The 18444-nt window shown below is 44.2% G+C and overlaps 1 protein-coding gene across 3 annotated transcripts; it reads right to left on the reverse strand.

Moving 5' to 3' along the window:
* Positions 1–7691: 7691 nt before the first annotated feature.
* On the reverse strand, positions 7692–17657 carry LOC147443007 (ABC transporter B family member 15-like). 3 transcript variants are annotated; one of them, XM_086528960.1, is made up of 9 exons: positions 17494–17657; positions 16985–17296; positions 16646–16700; positions 16273–16451; positions 15672–16129; positions 14644–15190; positions 10525–11686; positions 8786–9491; positions 7692–8445 (listed from the first exon to the last, which is right to left on the reverse strand). In XM_086528960.1, exons 2-9 carry the CDS (start codon positions 17192–17194, stop codon positions 8079–8081), a joined length of 3684 nt encoding a protein of 1227 aa, XP_086385086.1. In that variant the 5' UTR covers positions 17195–17296; positions 17494–17657; the 3' UTR covers positions 7692–8078. The 3 variants fall into 3 exon arrangements, with proteins under 3 accessions (XP_086385086.1, XP_086385087.1, XP_086385088.1); XM_086528961.1 differs by lacking the exon at positions 17494–17657 and adding an exon at positions 16781–16844 and having other exon boundaries at positions 16273–16700; positions 16985–17085; XM_086528962.1 differs by lacking the exons at positions 16646–16700; positions 17494–17657 and having other exon boundaries at positions 16985–17124.
* Positions 17658–18444: the final 787 nt, after the last annotated feature.

Below are 18444 nucleotides of genomic sequence, written 5' to 3' on the forward strand. Positions count from 1 at the left end.
CTTTGAATTTTCCCTTGAGTAGCAGACTACTCTCCTCCACCAGTCAGTTAGGAGGAAGTTGTTGTATTCGAGTTTTGCACGGATCTCTTTGGCAAGCAGAGTTGTAGTGGCCAACCAGTTGTTGTTGGCTACTATGTGGTACATCATTTCTTGTTGGATCTTCTCGAGCTATTGTATCAACTAGCTGGAGAGGCTCATTAGTAACTTTATTTGGTCAGGGAGCGATACCCAGCTCGCCCGGGCCAAAGTAGCCTGGAAGCTCATCACCTTACAATGTTCCAACGGGGGGGGGGGGGTTGGGGATCATTGGCCCATCACAGCAGAGCAGATCCCTTCTTGGGTAGTTTGTGGTCAGAGGACTACTTCCAGGGGAAGAGCCCTAGAAGGAGTTTTTGCTTCACTAGCTTTGAGCTCAAGTACCTCATGCAGGAGCCCTTCCATCAGGTGGATTTTTATTAAGATTCACAGAGTTATTCTGAGTAGGAGGTCAGAGGACCGTTTTGTTGCGAGCCTACTTAGGTATTGGGAGCAGTTGAGGAATGGCCTAGAGCAGCATCAACCCACTTGCATGGAGGAGTGCTTCAGACAGTCCCTTGTTTGGAACCCCATGGTCAGCACTTAGAGAGGGCACCTGGTTGGCAGTAGGCCTCATGTTTCTTGGGGTCCCATGGAAGACAGTCTAGACCACACTCTCGGTGATTGGCTTCACTTTCCAAGTTTGTTTGAGGAGGCTCAGAGAATCCAGCTATACGAGGCATGAGGGGGGTGCAAAGCATATGCCAGGACATAACACAGGCTCTACCAGCTGAGTGGCTCACCCCTCTAGAGACAGTAGCTCCCCTATGGATGGGGGCCTTCATGCGACTCGAGGTCCTTATCGCAGTTCGGGCTTGCTTGGAGTCCGTACTCCACATGTTCTTTGAGATTCAGGGAGAGGGTCATCTTAACAGAGTCTCAGTAGAGGCTCAGCAGGTTGCATGGTGTTGCTTTCAGAGGATATGAGTTTTGTGCATCTGCGGGAGGACCTGTGTCATAGATCTTGACCGTGCAGATCTTGAGAAGGGACATTGGTGACTTTGGGCTTGGGAGAATTGCCCTTTGGCACGAGTGCAGTGACACGCTAGAGAGTGGTTATGGAGAGAACCCTTCCCTTCAGCTGATCACCCTGGGATCCCATTCTTTCCATACACAGTTTGATTGGGGTGCCACATACTAGCAGCACGGGCGGAGGCTCATCTTGTTGTAGCGACTTCATTTGGTAGGAGGAGGGTCTCACACCTGAGTTCTTGTCAGGTTTCTGGGAGCGGCTGTGGGACTCTAGACAGCCAAGGAGAGTCACTTTGTTCTAATGACTTGTTGCACACAAAGCTACAGCAACTGGGAGTTGTGGCTAGCACACAGTGTATTTTTAGCAGCCTTTGCAACTTGTGGCCATCCTTGGAAAGTCAAAGAAACTGTCCCTGGGACTGTCCCATGACTTTGGGTTCTTTGGCTGATTTCGGCTCTTTCCACAGCTCGACAATACACTTGGTGTGGTGTAGCTTGGTCCACTCTGACGGGCCATGCGCTCCACTTGAGTTGGCTTCCACCAGCATGATGATAGTGATCCAGGGGGTTCTATCTACACTTTAGCTTGCCACAGAGCTTACCCCACTGGTGTAGTGAGAGAGAGATGTGTTGGGAGCTCATATGTGGCATGACAGCCGGGTTCATTTGGTGGGCCTGTTGCTTTCGCATCTTCAAAGCTCGCCCTATCCCATTGGCAGAGACTGTTCATTGTTTTTGGTTGGAGCTAATTCATACTCTCAGGGGCCAGTTTGAGAGACTCTAGGTTAGTTTCAACTGCATGGGGGAGCACAGAGAGGCTTGCTTGCAACTTTGGTGCCTAGGGCCTTTCTTCACCATGGTCCAGTGCACCCTGATGGCACTACCATCCACCTACATGGTTCTTTCCTCCTTCCATCTCGTGATTTAGCCCCCATTGTACATATTTTGTTCTTTTACTAGGAGAGTCTCCTCTTGTTGTTGATGTAGCCCTCTCTAGTAGAGGTGGTTGTAGCCCTATGGAAAGATTTATTAACTAATGGAAGGATCTTTTTCTCGGGGGGAAAAGAAATGTTAAATCATCCCATTCATCAACATGAGAGACCCTACGATGAGAATAAAAGAAAACATGTGGTCTTAAGATAAAGTATTAGCCCAGGGAGCCAGTGTTTGATTCGGTAGAATCCCTTCAAGGGATCCATCCAGTCTAGGTCGAGTTTTAGGAATGCCTAGCTGGATTTGGGATAACATTAGGATGTTGGCCAGTCAATTAGGCACCCCTCTATTTGTTCCTAACAAGAGAGGTCTAGGTATGTCCTCTAATCAAGTTTGTATAGGATGGAGTATTTCTAAGGCATCTCCTAAGAGCATGGTGATCAATGTTGGATGGGCTGGTAACTATTCCGCTCAACTTTGGGACTTACTTTGGGGCATGTTATGAATGTAACAAATTTGGACATTTTGCCAAGGACTTCCTCGTGAAGGCTAAAGAGAATACACAAGTCTCTAGTGAAGAGGGCGCCTGCCATGCTCCTACTAAGGAAGCCACGGTGGAAGGAAATGATAAATAGCTAACGATTATCAGAGGAGCAAGTGGAGGGGAGAAAAAAGAGGTTACGAGTTGCGAAAAGGTGGAAACCAAGATGTAGGAGCAGACTCTGGAGAAGCAAAACCTCATGCTGCAAGCCCTCGAATGCCCAGGCAAAGAAAAAGCGTTTAATTTTCCAGGTTCTTTACCTAATTTTATGACAGTGACAACTTTGTTGGCTGTGCAAATCCCAGGCATGAAGAGGGCCAAAAGGGTAAAGGCAATAGCAAGGGATTCCTTGTCACTTGAGGCTACAAATGTTTTGAAAAAAAGCTATGCCCCAACACCCGCCCTTCCAAAAGGGGAAACATGTTTTGTACTGCTTCACAATCCCTTTGTATTGCTACAAGAAAAGAAACTCCCTGATTTGGATCCGCCGGATTCTCTTGGTACCAAGGGCATGGAGACTGGACAGGGATCATGTTGAAGAATTCGTCCCTCTCTCCCAATGAACCCCACTCTTAAGTTGTTGTCCTGGAATGTCAAGGACACAAGAACAAAAGTAAAGCAAGAAAAGCTCTGGAAATGCATGAAGAGGAGGAATGATATCAATTGTTGGTGTTTACAGGAACACCACCTTGATGCCTCAACGCCGAGAAAGAAATCTTGGGAAACTACTTTTCTTCTATGGCACCGCTCTTGATGGCTCCAGCGGTGTGATGACAAGAGTTCACAGAGATTTGGAACCTAAAAAAAATTCAACACCCATCCGGAAGGGCTGTTGCAATGTCTATTAAGGTACATAATAACTTCCTCACTATTATCAACATTTATGCGCCTAATGATTCCCAAGGGTATGGTATGACCTCTTACAACTTCAATTAGAAGTGGAGTACTGGTTGATTGGGGACTACAATATGGTTTGTTCCCGACAAGATAGATAGGGCCCTTCTAAGATTCTTTTTGGGGGGGAGCGTAAGAAGTGGTCCTCCCTGGAAGAAAAACGCTCTAGTGGATTCTTGGCAGTCTGGCTCTTGGAAGGATGACGCGGGATTCACTTACCATTGTCTCCAGTCCTCCCAATCAGCCTCCAGACTTGACAGACTCTATTTCTCTCATAGTTTGGGTTCCTTCCTCATTACTTGTGGAAGTCCTCGTTAGTGAAAATCTCTCTGATCATTTTCCTCTCCTTGGAACCCTCATATTTTGTTCAGAAGATTCACATCATCAGCAAGGTGCCAAGAAACTTCTTATCACCTACCCAAATCTATTTAAAAATGCTCACTTCAAAGCCCTGGTGTCTCGAGCTGCAGATGAGCTTAACCAGGATATCATCAAGGAAAGGACCGACTCATGGATGAGATTTAGTTAAAAAATCCAATCTGCAATCAAGAGAGTGAGTCCAATGTTGAAAAAGTATAACAGTCACACAATATCAGTCGGCAAATCTAGATTGGAAGAGCTTGGTAGAAAAAAAAACGCAAGGGAAAGCCTCAGACCAGGAACACACTAAATGGTGCATAAAAGGAAAATGAAGGAGAAGAATATCCTTAGGATTCAAGCCAAGGAAAGCCACCTCAAAACTGAAGACGTTGACAAAAACACCCTACTCATAGCGATCAAGGTAAGAAAGCGACAGACTACCATCTCCTCTTTGATCAACCAACAAGGAGCCCAGATCAACAACCCTGATGAGATGGGCCAAGTTATGTTAGATCACCTCATCCAAATCATTGGAAAGAAATATTCCCTCTCTCCCATAACTAGAGAAGCTAGAGCAAGGATTTTCTCGGTCACCCCAACTTTAGTTGATTTTGACCGAGTGAACTTTTTGGAAAGGCCCTTTACCCTAGATGAATGTTGGAGGACTCTTTAAAATTTAGGTAAAGAGAAGTCTCCAAGGTGGGATGGGATCACGGTAGAGTTTTGTCAAGAATTTTGGAGGCTCTAGGCCTGTCTTTCCTTCATATGGTTAATAGAGCCTTTACACAAGGTATGCTTGAATCAAGGGTGAAGAAAGGGCTAATTAAACTCATCCCCAAACAACTTTCCTGGTCCCAACTCAAACAATGGAGACCAATCACTATGATGATTGTGGTGTACAAGGTGTTAGCCAAACTCATTGTTGAACGGATGTCCCCAGTGTTAGTTGTTGCTATCTCTCCTCATCAGCATGGATTTATTAAAGGTAGATCAATCTACAACAGCATGCTGGCGGCCATGATTGGTATGGAATATGCCAGGTTCAAGAAACAGGAATGTGTCCTTCTCCAATTAGACCTTGAAAAGGCTTATGATAGGATAACCTAGTCTTTTGTGCAAGAAACGCCATGAACTTTGGGGTTTGGTCCACAAATTTGTCAAGTTGTTAACACTCTTGGCGAACAAAGCTCTTTTAAACTTCTTTTCAACTCAAGAATAGTCGATTGCTTTGAGGTCAAGAGATCCATTCGTCAAGGTTGTTCCTTTACTCCTCTTTGGTTTGCCGCATGCACTCACCCTCTTATTGCGATGTTGGAAGATGTGACAGCAAGAGGGCAGATTCAAGAGCTGCAAATCCAGGATAACAAACAATTGATTGTCAAAATGTTCACAGATGACTTGCTACAAGCAGATGATAACAATGTTAGGCTAGCCTTGGAGATTGTCCAGGTGTTTGCCACAGCGTCAGGGTCTCAATGCAACATAGAAAAATCAAGGCTTGTTTCTTTGACGAAAGGAGACAATTTTGATGTTGCAGGTTGTGAAGAGAGGCAACATTTTCCTCCACCTCGAGATACCAACTAGTGAAGGAATTACTCACAAGACTACCTTTGACTAGGTCTAGGAAAAAATAAACAATAAAATGAAGTGATGGGAGTTCATCCTGATTCCTTTCCACTGCAGAGCTACCATAATTAATACCTTCTTTATCTTGTATTTAACATACTCATTGCCAATCTTCGTCAATTCTGATGAGAATTGGGCTATCATGGCAAGGGAAATGTTAATGGAAGCCCGCATGAAATCCAAAGGCGGCATATGGTCCAATCTTCCAAAACAGACTTCTGCCACCCTCTGGAGTACATGCTCAAGTAGCTTGCTTTACTGGGAAGTTTATTGAAAAATGTTGTAAAGCTGCCATGGCACTCAAGTGGAAAGAGGAAGTTAGATAGTGGAAAGGAACAGCTAGGCACTGATCTTCGTGGGGCCCGATCGTTGAAGATTTGAGCCTTGATAACCATTGGCTGAAAATTGCCAGGAATTTGAGTAACAAGGGTCTTGGTACCTTGGATGCTTTGTGGAATGAACAAAAAGGGGATTGGCAAACCTTAGCACATCTAAAGATATGTTGTAACCTTACGCTCCACGAGGAAGTCCTCATCGGAGGCTTCTAGAAAAAGTTTCAATCCTAATCCTTCCTCCCTGCTCAACACTGTTGGATTGGGAAGTGTGGAAGTGGCCCGGAGAGAGGTTGTTTAACTCGCCCAAGATTAAAACTATCTACGAAAAGCTATGCTTTGCAGAGGAGTGAATCAATCACCTCAACACGATCTAATCCAAAAAGTGGGCGGCAAGCAAATGGGACCAAGTTCTTGGGAATATATGGAGGACCAAGTGTGAAGAAAGAGATAAAGCCTTTCTCTTGAGGGTTTTGTTTGGATTCCTTCTAAGCGGTGACAAAGCCAAAGCTAGGGGTCTTTCTGAAGCACTCAAACGAGTCACTTGTGCACCTATTTTGGGGATGTTCAAAAATCAGTGATTTCATGGGTGCATCTGCAAGAAGGTACACTCACATCTGGGAACTCCTTTCGTTAGGCGTGACCTCTCCAGGTTCATTGGTGATTTGGATCTTTTGATTGACATATGACTAGTAAGAGTCATGGTATTGAGAGCTTTTTGGCAATCCAAGAATACGTTAGCGTGCTGGTGGAAAATACATTGTAATAAGGTCAAGATGTAAGGTTGGTCAGATCACCTCTGATGTATTTTTTCCTTGATAACCATGTGCAAAGGATATGCCAAGGCTCTTTGTAACTTTCTGGTTTTTATGCAATTCAAGCTCTACTGAGCACTTTTTTTTTTATTTTTAACATGAAGAATCATATTCCTTATAGGGAACTAAGGTATGGATAGAGAGAGAGGAGACCACGAACCTTAAACTAAGTATAGTATACATAGCTAGGAAACAAGAGAAGTGAATTTGTATCGCCGTGGTAGAGTCATTATTAAAGAATTTGGACACATGAATTGGATACATGTTAGTTGTGTATGTGTTTCTAGGTGTACATCATGGCACTTCATAATCAGAAGGATTTATCGCTTGAAAAAAACCAAGTTTATTGTAACCCCACCAACAAATTCTGAGATCTACCTTTAAATTTTAAATATGATTTTAAGATTTACCTTTAAATTTTAAATATGAGGGTGAGGACCTACAAAATCTCTCGTATGAAAATTTTTCGAGTTTTACGAACTTTTTTGGTAAATTTGTTTTTTTTGTGTGTGTGTGTGTGTGTGTGTGTGTGTGTGTGTGTGTGTGTGTCTGAGAGAGAGAGAGAGAGAGAGAGAGAGAGAGAGAGAGAGAGAGAGATGCTACAAGCATATCTAACAGCATATCAATTGTTAGATATCGCTTGAGTTCACTCCTCCACAAACCTTTTTAGAGGGTCTATGGGGGAGACTTCTAAAGCTAACAATAGTTTTGATGCTTCCTTGCATAATATCTTTTCTTTTTTGCATGTTTTTGTTGGTGCTTGTGGATGTCATAAGATGTTCAATGTGTAGCAATAAGAGAGCATAAGCAACCATTATCTAAGGAGTGAATCATCATTACGACGTGGAAGTGGAAATGCTAAATATTTGAAAAGAGAGTTACTCATTCGATGGAATGAATTATCTATTGAATTATTTGCTCCATGCAACGCAAAAAATTATATGGCTATTGTGGAAAGTATAAGCATATACAAAAGTTAACAAGTTGAGGTGAAATTGGGTGGAAAAAAAAGTAATCAACATCTAAACTAACATAATATGACGGAAGGGGGAGCCCTTTACACTGTCAAAATCTGCGACATGAAGGTTAAACTCCAAAACTAAAAAAAGCCCATGTGCATGTGATAAAGGAGAGAGAAAGAGAGAGAGGCAACCGGGCGTAGTACTTATCATTAAGCCGCATCATACTTTTGAAAGTCTTGATGTCTCTGATACATGGATGTAAAATGGAGAAAATTGAGGAAAGTGTTCCAATACCTCCAATTATAGTTGGATAGTCTGTATGTAGTGGACTAGCATTATCCTCAATTTAGATTTGTTCAAAACATAAGTTGTATTGGGTGGCCAAATTTCAGAATTCATAGATAAGCTAGGTAGTCACTTACTTTGCTTCAGATCAATTTATGTGGATTAATCTCTTATACTCTCTATGGCTTGAACTACTTAGATCTTCCTTTCCCTGCTTACAATTTTATGGATTGCCTGCAAAAGCAAAGTAGTAGTAGAAGCTGACTTCTCTTTTGAAGTATTATCAAAGGGAATGATGTTGACGGCGAAGAAGTTTGAAGTAGGCCCCCATGGAGCCTTTAGCCAAGAGTTGAGCATGTGAACCAGACTCCACAACAGAACCATTTTCAAGGACGCAAATACTATTGCACATGCGAATAGTGGAAAGGCGGTGTGCCACCACTATTGTTGTGCAAGTGACCATCACTCTTTCCATGGCTTCTTGTACCAATTTTTCTGACTGCATATCCAAGGCACTCGTGGCCTCATCCAACAAGAGGATTGCTGGTCTTTTCACAATGGCTCTTGCTATGGCTATCCTTTGCTTTTGCCCACCGGACAATTGTGCTCCTCGCTCCCCCACATATGTATCATAACCGTTTTCCAAGGAACTACACATGTTTTGAGATTTGCAAGAGGTTACATTTTGAGACTTGCCATATATATCATATATGTATGTCACTTGTTCACAAGGGTGCACAAAATAATTTTAGGTGTGCATGAGAAATGATTTGTTTTTGGATCCTCAAGTCAACACTACAAGGTGCAGAAGTCTACATAGTTCAACCCAAGAGAGCAAAGAGAGAGAGAGAGAGAACAAGAAGAAGAAGAAGAAGAGAAGCTTCAAGGTTGTAGCTACAATCCCGAAAGACCGAAGAGTCTTGAACTCAAGATCTGTTTCTCGAGAGAGTAGTAGAATAAGAAAGAGAGAGAGAGAGAGAGAGAGATTACCAGATGAAGTCGTGGACATTGGCAGCTCTGGCAGCCTCCACCACCTCCTCTTCGGATGCCTGCTCATTCCCATATGCTATGTTGTAGCGCACTGACCCACCAATCAGCGACGGCTCCTGGCTCACAAGCCCAATGTGCTCCCTCAGCCTGCGCAGGTGCAGCTCTCGCAAATCCCTGCCATCGATCCTCACAGTCCCCTTGAGCGGGTCGTAAAACCGTAGGATGAGCCCCAGGACAGTCGATTTGCCAGAGCCGCTGGGCCCCACCAGAGCCAGACTCTGGCCTGCATGCACCTGGAGGCAGAGGTCAGAAAGCACAAGCACTTGAGGCCGGGCAGGGTAGGCGAAGGTGACATGGCAGAGCTCCATGTTACCGGCCAGGTGGTGCAGCGGTACTGGGTGGACGTGCAGGTCGTCCGGGTTGATGAGGGTGGTGCGGTCCAACGTGGCAAAGATGGAGGCAAGAGCTGCTGCTGACTTGGCAATGTCGGATGTGATGTGGCTTGCTGCGTCGGCGATGACACGGCCAGTGCCGAAGAGGATGAAGAGGGTTTTGAACATGGCAGCCAGAGTGAGGCAGCCCTGGTTGTGTAGGCGTGCCCCATACCAGTAGGTAAGAGCCAGCATGAGATGCGTCACCAGCAGCGAGCCACCCATTCCCACTCCTCCCACCAACGCCTGCCGCCACACTGCGCTTCCAGCCTCACCTTCAATCAGTCCCAAATGTCAGCATCGACAAAAAATGCTACACTGAGTCAATCATGACTTAGGCATACGTTTCAATATTTAATCATCTCTGATACTTAATAGACCAACATTTGCATGTGAAGCCTTGAAATCTTCTTTATTTCCTAGTAAGTAAATGGATCCCTTTACTTCATTTGAGTATCATGTGACTTCAGACTGCGAACATGTGTCTTCACCTTGTTGATACTTATAGACCTACCTTTGAATATGAATGCTTGATATCTCTTTGATTCTTGGTTTGTAAATGGGTCCCTTCATTTCAGAATCCCAATGATTCGCGGAATTCTACGAGTCACAATATAGCATTTTGTGTTCTTCACAGTTGCAAGAGCCAAGATCTGTTGTTGAAAGTCCTTTGCTTACAGTGAATGCAGCCCCCAGAGGAAGCCACCTCAGTCCAAGATTTCGTTCAGCTGTGCTCATCCCCTTGGCCCCCCTCCCCGCGGAGAAAAGAGGGGTAGAAAGGTTTATCCAATGGCCGCGTGCCTTGCGGCATGAACACAGGGGCCGCCGGCGTGAGGGTAAAGAGTCTCTCCACCACACCCTGCCGCAGAGCCAACGGATGGCCCCGGCTTGCCTCGCCCATTGTCTCCTTGCCTCCGGCACGGGGCGAGGTAAGGGCAGCCACATCCTCACGGTACGACATGGTTCACGTTGTTCTATTGAATGTGTGTCAATGGTGCTTCTAACAGTTCACCTATGCAAACCTTGTTATGAATTCTCCTTCCTCTAAATGATAAGGCATAACAAACTTCTCAACGACGTCTTGGCGGTTCTTTGTCGTGATCCGAAAACTTCACCGGACCATTCAATCAGCGGCTGGCAGTGTGTACAGAGGGCAGGGATGTGGTCAATGCAAGCTGATGACTCGCGCCTGCTAGGAATTCCTCGTTGAGTTCGAAAACTCTATTAGCATCATTGATTGGAACTGCAATCTCCCTTTTTTTCTAAAAATATATTCACAAGATCAGACCAAACAAAAATGTTTTTTACCTTGGAGGGTAATGAAGAGGCGAAGAATGGTATCTTGTGAAGAGAAGGCTGCTATTATTCGATGGTGAGCTACTGCTTCAGCTGCTAAAGGGCTTGATTGCTGTTGCATGCTGAGTGCCTGGTTGGAGATGTTTCTGATGAGCACACGGCGAGTGTAATAGCAAACAACAGCAAGAGGCTGTACCGCCAATATTGCACTAGCAAGGCGCCATGAGATGAGCAAGCCAAGCGTTGCAGCTGCCAACGTGGCCACAAACATTGAGATGACGAGAGACCAACAATCACCCACTAAAGCTCTTACTAAGTTTGCCTCTGATGCCAGCCGGCTACAAATTGCACCACTGCTGTTTTCCACCCTGTCAAACCAGCCCACTTCAAACCTCAAAATATTGGCAAGCATCCTCTCTCTCACCCGCTTCGTCAATATTTCCCCCACTGTGGAAAAACTAGAGTGCTGCAAGACACTTGCTAACAAAGAGCCAATTGCCAAAGTGATGAAGCTCAAACAATTGTTCCTTATGCTGCGGTGCTGCTCTTCACGAGACGTCATGTAGAAGGAAGAGATGGCACTGCCTAAAGTGAAAGCATAAAGGGTTTGTATGATGCCAAACATGGATGCCCCAATAGTGCCCTTAACAGTGTGCAACCATTCAGGCTTACTGAGACCTACAAGTCGCACAAAAGGATGTGTTGATGAGCTAGTGGGCGAAGATGTGCTCAACTTGTTTGAAGGAAACCGCTCCTCGGAAAGATGATCAGTGCCCATGTGGTTGCGCAATACATGTGCTTGAATGAGGAAACTCTTGTCTGCTAAATCTGGGGTGGCGTTACTGGCAGGTGCAGCAGCATGGACAAGAGCAGCATAGGCACCACTCTCCTTTACAAGCAGCTCCTCATGCTGCCCCAACTCTGCAATTTTACCGTTGCAAAGAACAGCAATCATGTGGGCACTTTGAATGGTGGAGAGACGATGGGAGACGATGAGGGTGGTGCGCCCAAATACTGCCTGGTCGAGTGCCTCCTGCACAACTATCTCCGACTCTGCGTCCAAAGCACTGGTAGCCTCATCCAGCAATAAAATCGGGGGGTCTTTCAGCATGGCCCTTGCTATCGCAATCCGCTGTTTCTGCCCACCAGACATCTGAACTCCTCGCTCTCCTACCTACATGCAGGAGAGAATCCAGATTACCAACAAGCTCCTACCAAATTATAAATCTTCTCGTTACAGCAAACACTAAGAATATGCAAGTCATTGAACAGATTACTATACCAATCCAACCTAAAAATGATCTTCAGCAAGCAAATACAAGTCAGTGAACCAGACGATAATTTTATGCCACCAACTCCCAACTTTCAAAAACTCATCCCTTTGTCCCTTCACCCTTTCCAATCAGGCAACAGCCGAATGTGCATCACAGTGCCAGCAGAAATTCACAAGGAACAACATAGTCACACGGAGCGGGTGTAAAAACAGCTAGGTCTAGAAATGCATGTAAAAATAGTAAGGTTTTAGAAGCATAAAAAGTCTTTCAAGGCTCATGACAAGCAGAATAGGCAAAGGAGGAATGGCTATGGGAATGATCAGAAGTTGAATGAGGAGACAAGTTTCTGAGGCCTGCCATGAAAGTTGTGTATCAAAAAATGGAGCAGGCCCTTCTTTTTGCCCAAAGAAGATCCTTCTAATATACCTAGACAGATTCACCCTTAAAGGAAAGTGCCTTATGGGAAAGATCAGAAGTTGAATGAAGAGATGAGTTTTTGAGGCCTGCCATGAAAGTTGTGTATTGAATAACAGGCAACTACGTTTAAGCAATATCAAAAAATGGAGCAGGCCCCTTTTTTTTGCCCAAAGAAGATCCTTCTAATATACCTAGATGAATCCAGGATAAGCCCAGATTCACCCAAAGAAGATCCTTCTATAGTTTTAAATATGCCCGACGGGCTTACATTGCCCAAACTGTACGAGGGGAGACTCCCAAAGTGAGTGCCAAAAAGTATACAACGGGTACCTCAGAAATGAGAGGGGGAAAAAGTCAAGCAGGAAGCCTGTAGTGCCAGTGAAGATCATGCTCCACCGTAAAGAAAGGGCATGGCTGCCAGAAACTAAAGAATCCCAAACTCCATCCATAAGCCCTGTCTCAGCTGCCCTGGATGCTGCCATACTGTCCTCTCAGTGTCTAAATCAGTTCAACCCAGAGCACGAACTGTGACCGCTGCTGCAAGCGGCTCTGATGTCAAAGTAGACATTGCGGAAGCAGTGATAGAGAGTGAATGCACGAGAGAGAGAGAGAGAGAGAGAGAGAGAGAGAGAGAGAGAGAGAGAGAGAGAGAGAGAAATGAAATGAAATGAAATGTTATATTAACGTCTTCAAAAGGCCAGAATGACCTATGAGACCAAACTGATACGAAAGTGTTGAATCTGTTACAATGTCTGGGTACCTTAGTACTAAAGTACTAAGTGTGAAAAGTGTGAAAGTGTGAAAATAAATGTGAAAAACTAAATACAAAGTATTAAATAAACTTCTTAGGAGCATTCTGGGTGTCTGGCTAGAATGCTTCTAATCCTTTGTTGTAGTCTCCTCCGGTGAAGTGTGCTTCTGCATCTTGGTCGTGGTCGTCTCGATTTCCTAAGCTCAATCGCTCTATCAATTAGGGTGCCTTTGGTATGAATGTGGGTACTCCTTTGTGTTGGCTGCTGGCTGCTGGCCTCTTGCACGAGAGAGAGAGAGAGAGAGAGAGAGAGAGAGAGAGACACGAGGCTGTGGCAACCACTAACCTTAGTTGTTGGTTTCTTTCCCTTGATTTTTATTTGATTTTTGGGACCCTCTTTTTGAAGTCACCAATGGCCGGACATTGCGTGGTCAGTGTATTAACGGCCGACGGCCGAGAGTTTCAACCGCAATCAGGAAGGGCAGGTCGCCACGAGATGGTCGGGCCAGTCGGCACTGGAATCTGAGCAGTAAAAGGGTGTCTACGCTCAGTTCAAAGTCATTTCAGCCCCTCATTACACTTTATAAGTCAATGGGTACGAGGAAAATGAATACTACCACAAACTTACGAAGGACAAAGATCCAAACTTGACAATATGTGACCGGTCTTGGCCTTGCCAAACTTGCAAATTTAACTTAAAAGAGGCAAACTGGACACATGGCGGCTCCGGGTGCACTTGCCACGCTCACCCCAAGAGGGGGCGCCCAATTTGAGAAGGGAGGCTAATTTTCCTTAGCTTAGCACCTCACCTGTACAGCTGTTGTGGCGTGTTTATTAAACTGAAGTAGGACCTAGGTGCTGTGCTCTCAGTAATCTCAAAGTTTACAGACAAACTCAGAGAGTCACAATGGTGGCAAAAGTGTACTCTGCCTGTTCCTCAACTTCATGAAATAGTATGTTATATTAAGGTGTACTACACTCCTAGATTTACTCAGGAATCTCTTGAACCGAAGGGACATCAGAATCAGAAAGTATACCTAGATGAATCCAGGATAAACCCAGATTCACCCTGAAGGAAAGTGAAAGGTATAGACCCATGGTAGTCACCCACAATACAATATAACCATCAGCTCCATCATGCATAGTATTGACTAAATACCACGACATCCCCACTAACGTCGTCAATGCCCAATAGTAGGTGTAGAACTAGCTACTAACATATGCTCCCCAACACAACACACACCACACGCACACACACAGATGATTATACATCAACACAAAGTTCAGCGTACTGAGTTTCTGTCATGACTCCGGAGATCAAGGGCAGACTCAGCCATAATGAAGCCTAGCAGGATCAGAAAGTAGCCTACCCAAGATCATTGATCAATAACGAAGGTCAACTGATAACATTACTCCATTAGGCTTTTCAAAGACAAAGTACCACTATCTGTGCCACACGTAGTTAGTCTAAGAAGGTTTGTGAGTAGTAGGCCCCCTGAACCACAGCGTGCAATCACAATGCTATAGTTCCTCAAAATAGGTATACCGACGATCCCCCTCCTCACGTGAGCTAGTCGAGAAAAAGATCTCTTTGTAATCCCTTCCAAAAGGATATGCATGACTCAAGGAGGAGAATGTTAGTTCTTGTTTTATGATAATAAAGGGAGCACAAGAAGGAACTTACTTAACCTGTGTCTCATACGCGTCGGGCAGTTGAGATATGAAATTATGAGCATTGGCTCGTTTGGCAGCCTGAATGATGTCCTCCATGCTTGCACCTTCTTTGCCAAATAAAATGTTGTGTTTTATGGTGGCGGCAAACAGAGCAGGCTCCTGGCTCACAAGTCCCATCTGGGCCCTCAAATTCCTAAGTTGGAGAAGCTTAATGGGGGTGCCATCAACAGAAATGAAACCTGACAATGGATCATAGAAGCGGAGGAGGAGGGAGATGACAGTAGACTTTCCAGACCCACTGACGCCTACTAAAGCTGTCGTCTTTCCAGCAGAAATATGTAGTGTGAAGTCCTGAAGAACCGGTGTCTCTGGCCTAGCTGGATAGAAAAAGCTCACATTCTTGAACTCTATTTCCCCCTTCACCTTGTGTGCCTCCATCAAGAGCCCTCTGTTATCTGCTGAATCAATCGTTGGAACCCTCTCAATCAGGTTACAAATCCTTTCCCCTGCATTAGAAGCTTCTAGTAATTGCTTGAGAATTGGTATACAAGTGCCCAGAGCCCTGCAACACATGAATAAGTATTAAGCCCCGTACTTCATGCCAGTTTGGTGGATATCCTACATTGAATGTGCAAAACACCCTTATCCAAAGTCCCAATCCTCATTTTCCAATTAAAACATCTGAATTTGCATTGTGATTGTGAAATTTTGATCACATAACATCCTCCAACAGTCACTGCCACTACTTATTTCCCCAATCAATCTCCTTACAGAAGCTATGGTCACATGCATATTTTAGGACATAGCATGGTACAACTAAGCATTAAACAGCACTTCCATTTGAGCAAGCCTCAACTCTAAATCAAGCCTAAACAATGGTAAGAAGTTCAACACTATGAATGAAAGAGTTCCACAGTGAAGTTGCTTGCCTCCTCTTGCAACCCTGACCTATTCGTGACATCAAAAACATTAGGTCACCTTCTGTAATGTCAAATGTTTGTGAACAATGTACAAATTCAAATTGAGAGTTTCATAGAGCTTACAAGCCTCCTGTAATAGTTGCAAGTCCAGCAGCAACAACTTTCCCACCGTGTACGCCTTCATTCATGACTAGCTGGCTTCCATACCAGGACAAAACAGCCCAAATTGCGAAAACAAGTCCGTTACTCCCAACAGCTAGGCCTTTGGCTAATCCTTGCTTCAGCCCAATCATAACAGAATTCTCTAACTTGTGCGAAAACTCCCGCAGAGTCCTTTCCTCAGCTGCACATGCATAAACTGTGCGGACACATGAGATGGCTTGCTCAACCACTGCCTCTGCCTTCCCATACTCTGCATGCATTCTCCTTGCGAGCCCCGCAAGAGTCCTCCCGTACAGAAGGCCTGGAACTACTAGCAGAGGCATAAATGCAAAGCTTACTGCAGCTAACTTTGAAACCATGCAAAATCCCACTAGATAACTCGCAAAAAATGTCACTGAATTCTTTGCAAGCTGGGGAACCTGCATTGTTGAAGATAAGAAGCAGAATCTCATCATCCTTAAAAGGCTGTTTTAGATGATGCAAGATAGCACTGGCAAAACCCCATATCATAATAGGCACAGCATATAAAAGGGCACAACCCATGCATACAACCAAATGTTACCTTCTCCCCAATGACATCCTGGATAGTAAGTGTGTCAGTGGCTACACTGTTGACTACCTCGGCAGCATTGGCCCCTTGCAAATCAAAAAAGCTTTCATCTTGTCTCAAAAGAGACTTCAAATACAAACATCTCAAGCGAGAGGCCTGCCTTTCTCCTGTCTTGATCCATGCCGCAGCCTCTACAATCAAATATACCCAAAAAGTCCCAGAAAACTGGTTTGAGCACTTGCACAAGGTCTGATTCACTTGGCATTAACCACATTCAAGCCAATCAAAACACGGATAGGGAACACCATGCGAAAATAGCAGATCTAATGGTACAGAAACTCCCACATACCACTTATTCAAAATAAAGACCTGTATGGTCCCTTACCAAAAAAGCTAGCAAGCCCCACACCCAAGCCGACATAGATGATGTACACAGCATACTGCAAATTAAGACTTATTTTAGTTTCGGAAAGATGTGAAATGGATAAAGCTTTCCAAGAACATGTTAAAGGTAATATACATTATTCTGAACACTTGGTGGTGGGGAACATGGTGGAAGCACACCAACATCATTTTAAAAATGACTGCAATGTGGACGACCGGCATAGATGAACCAAAGAGAAAATTAATCGATGCTTACCGATGGCAATGACAAACAACTTATGAGTAAACATGACCCAGTCAAAAAATGTGTTTAAATTCATTGAGAAAGAATAATAGTAACCTTGCTCATTATTGCCATGAACCTTTGAGATGTGGAGCCCTTGCCAAACTCATCTACAATGCCACTGATGATGATGAGCAAGGTCGGTGCGCATACACCGTCCCCAACTGCTCCTAAAAGACCCACCAGCATTAGCAGCACATCAACTGTATCACAGTATCGCAGCAATCTCCAGACCGAGTATGCTCTCTTCATTTCTGTTGACTCCATTATAATCAACTCCGCTGAAGGAAAGATTGCCCGGACACTCGTCCCCGTGTCTTATACATATGTGCCGTCTGCCTTATACGTCACCGTCATCTTCCGTAGCTCCTGCAAGAAGGATTCAGTTAGCTGTAAGTGCGCGCGCGGGCAACGAGCTCCCGTCCCCCTTGCAGAAGTAAAAGAGTCTCAATTAATGACAGGATACTTTGCATTATATTATTCAGTACTTAAGTGTGTTAAGAGCTAACCACAAGCCCTCTCTCTCTCTCTCTCTCTCACACACACACACACATCAACCATCTTACCAACAAAATAAAAATGGAAAATCTAGTAGTTGTTTCAACATAGGACCGATATTGGGGATTAATAGAAGCTTCGTAATCCAGAAGGTAAGTCGGTGGGACTCTAGGAACCTCCCCATGTGGTTTTTGTAGCAATTTTGTGTGTAACTGGCACAAGGTTAGAAACTCTTGGTATTTTGGTTTGAGATTGAGGCTTTAAATACATACGATAGTACCGGCTCTAGATGAAGTCACTAGGGCCGAGGGACCAATTAACCTACAAGCTACAAGAGCTCGAAAGGAATCCTTATCCCACAATGGAAATGGATTCAAATTTTGATATATAATTTGCTATTGGATCTAAACAAGGTTAGATTCCCTTCTTTACGTTTAATTAATTTGCATTTGAAAATAGACCAAAAAAAAAAACCAAGGTATATGGTCCTATTCAAGCTGCAAAAGTCTTTAAGATTACACGTTCAATGCATCTTGAGCAAACATGTCTTCGTTAAGAAAAGACCGACATAAGCCACCATGTTCATTGGGACCGCAATGTGCAAGAAAAAATATGAATGCAAAGCTATAGCTCTGATAATAGTAGTTAGAAAGGAGAATGAAAATATAGCAACAAGTATTTTCATTGTTAAATAGAGTTTTCTACAAAGGAGCACTCATATTTTGATGATGTTAAAAATATCATTTTCTTGCTTGTTGCTTGCAATATCTAGCGTTAGAGCAAAACGACTGATATGATCGTAGTCCACAATCACAATTGTTGAGGAATGAAAAAGAGAGAATAACTTCCGAAAATGATTGTGGAGTCATATCAATGCAAAAAAGCCTCTCCACGATGTGGGTGCCCTATTGACAGTTTTATTTCTCTACCAATAGGAGAATTTCTTGGAGTAGAATTGAAATTTTGGACTTTTAATTAAGCCAAAAAGGCTAAGCAAAAGTGTGGCCTTGCACTTTGGG

The sequence above is a fragment of the Adiantum capillus-veneris genome, chromosome 14 (assembly GCF_014529385.1).
Source record: "Adiantum capillus-veneris isolate H3 chromosome 14, ASM1452938v2, whole genome shotgun sequence".
Classification (NCBI taxonomy): Eukaryota; Viridiplantae; Streptophyta; class Polypodiopsida; order Polypodiales; family Pteridaceae; genus Adiantum; species Adiantum capillus-veneris.

Coding starts and splice junctions, on each gene's coding strand:
- LOC147443007 (XM_086528960.1), bottom strand. CDS start 17,194: ATGGAGTCAACAGAAATGAAGAGAGCATACTCGGTCTGGAGATTGCTG. Junction 15,191..15,671: donor GCAACTATTACAGGAGGCTT/GTAAGCTCTATG, acceptor CATGTGTTGCAG/GGCTCTGGGCACTTGTATAC. Junction 9,492..10,524: donor CCTCTTCATTACCCTCCAAG/GTAAAAAACATT, acceptor GACTGATTGAAG/GTGAGGCTGGAAGCGCAGTG.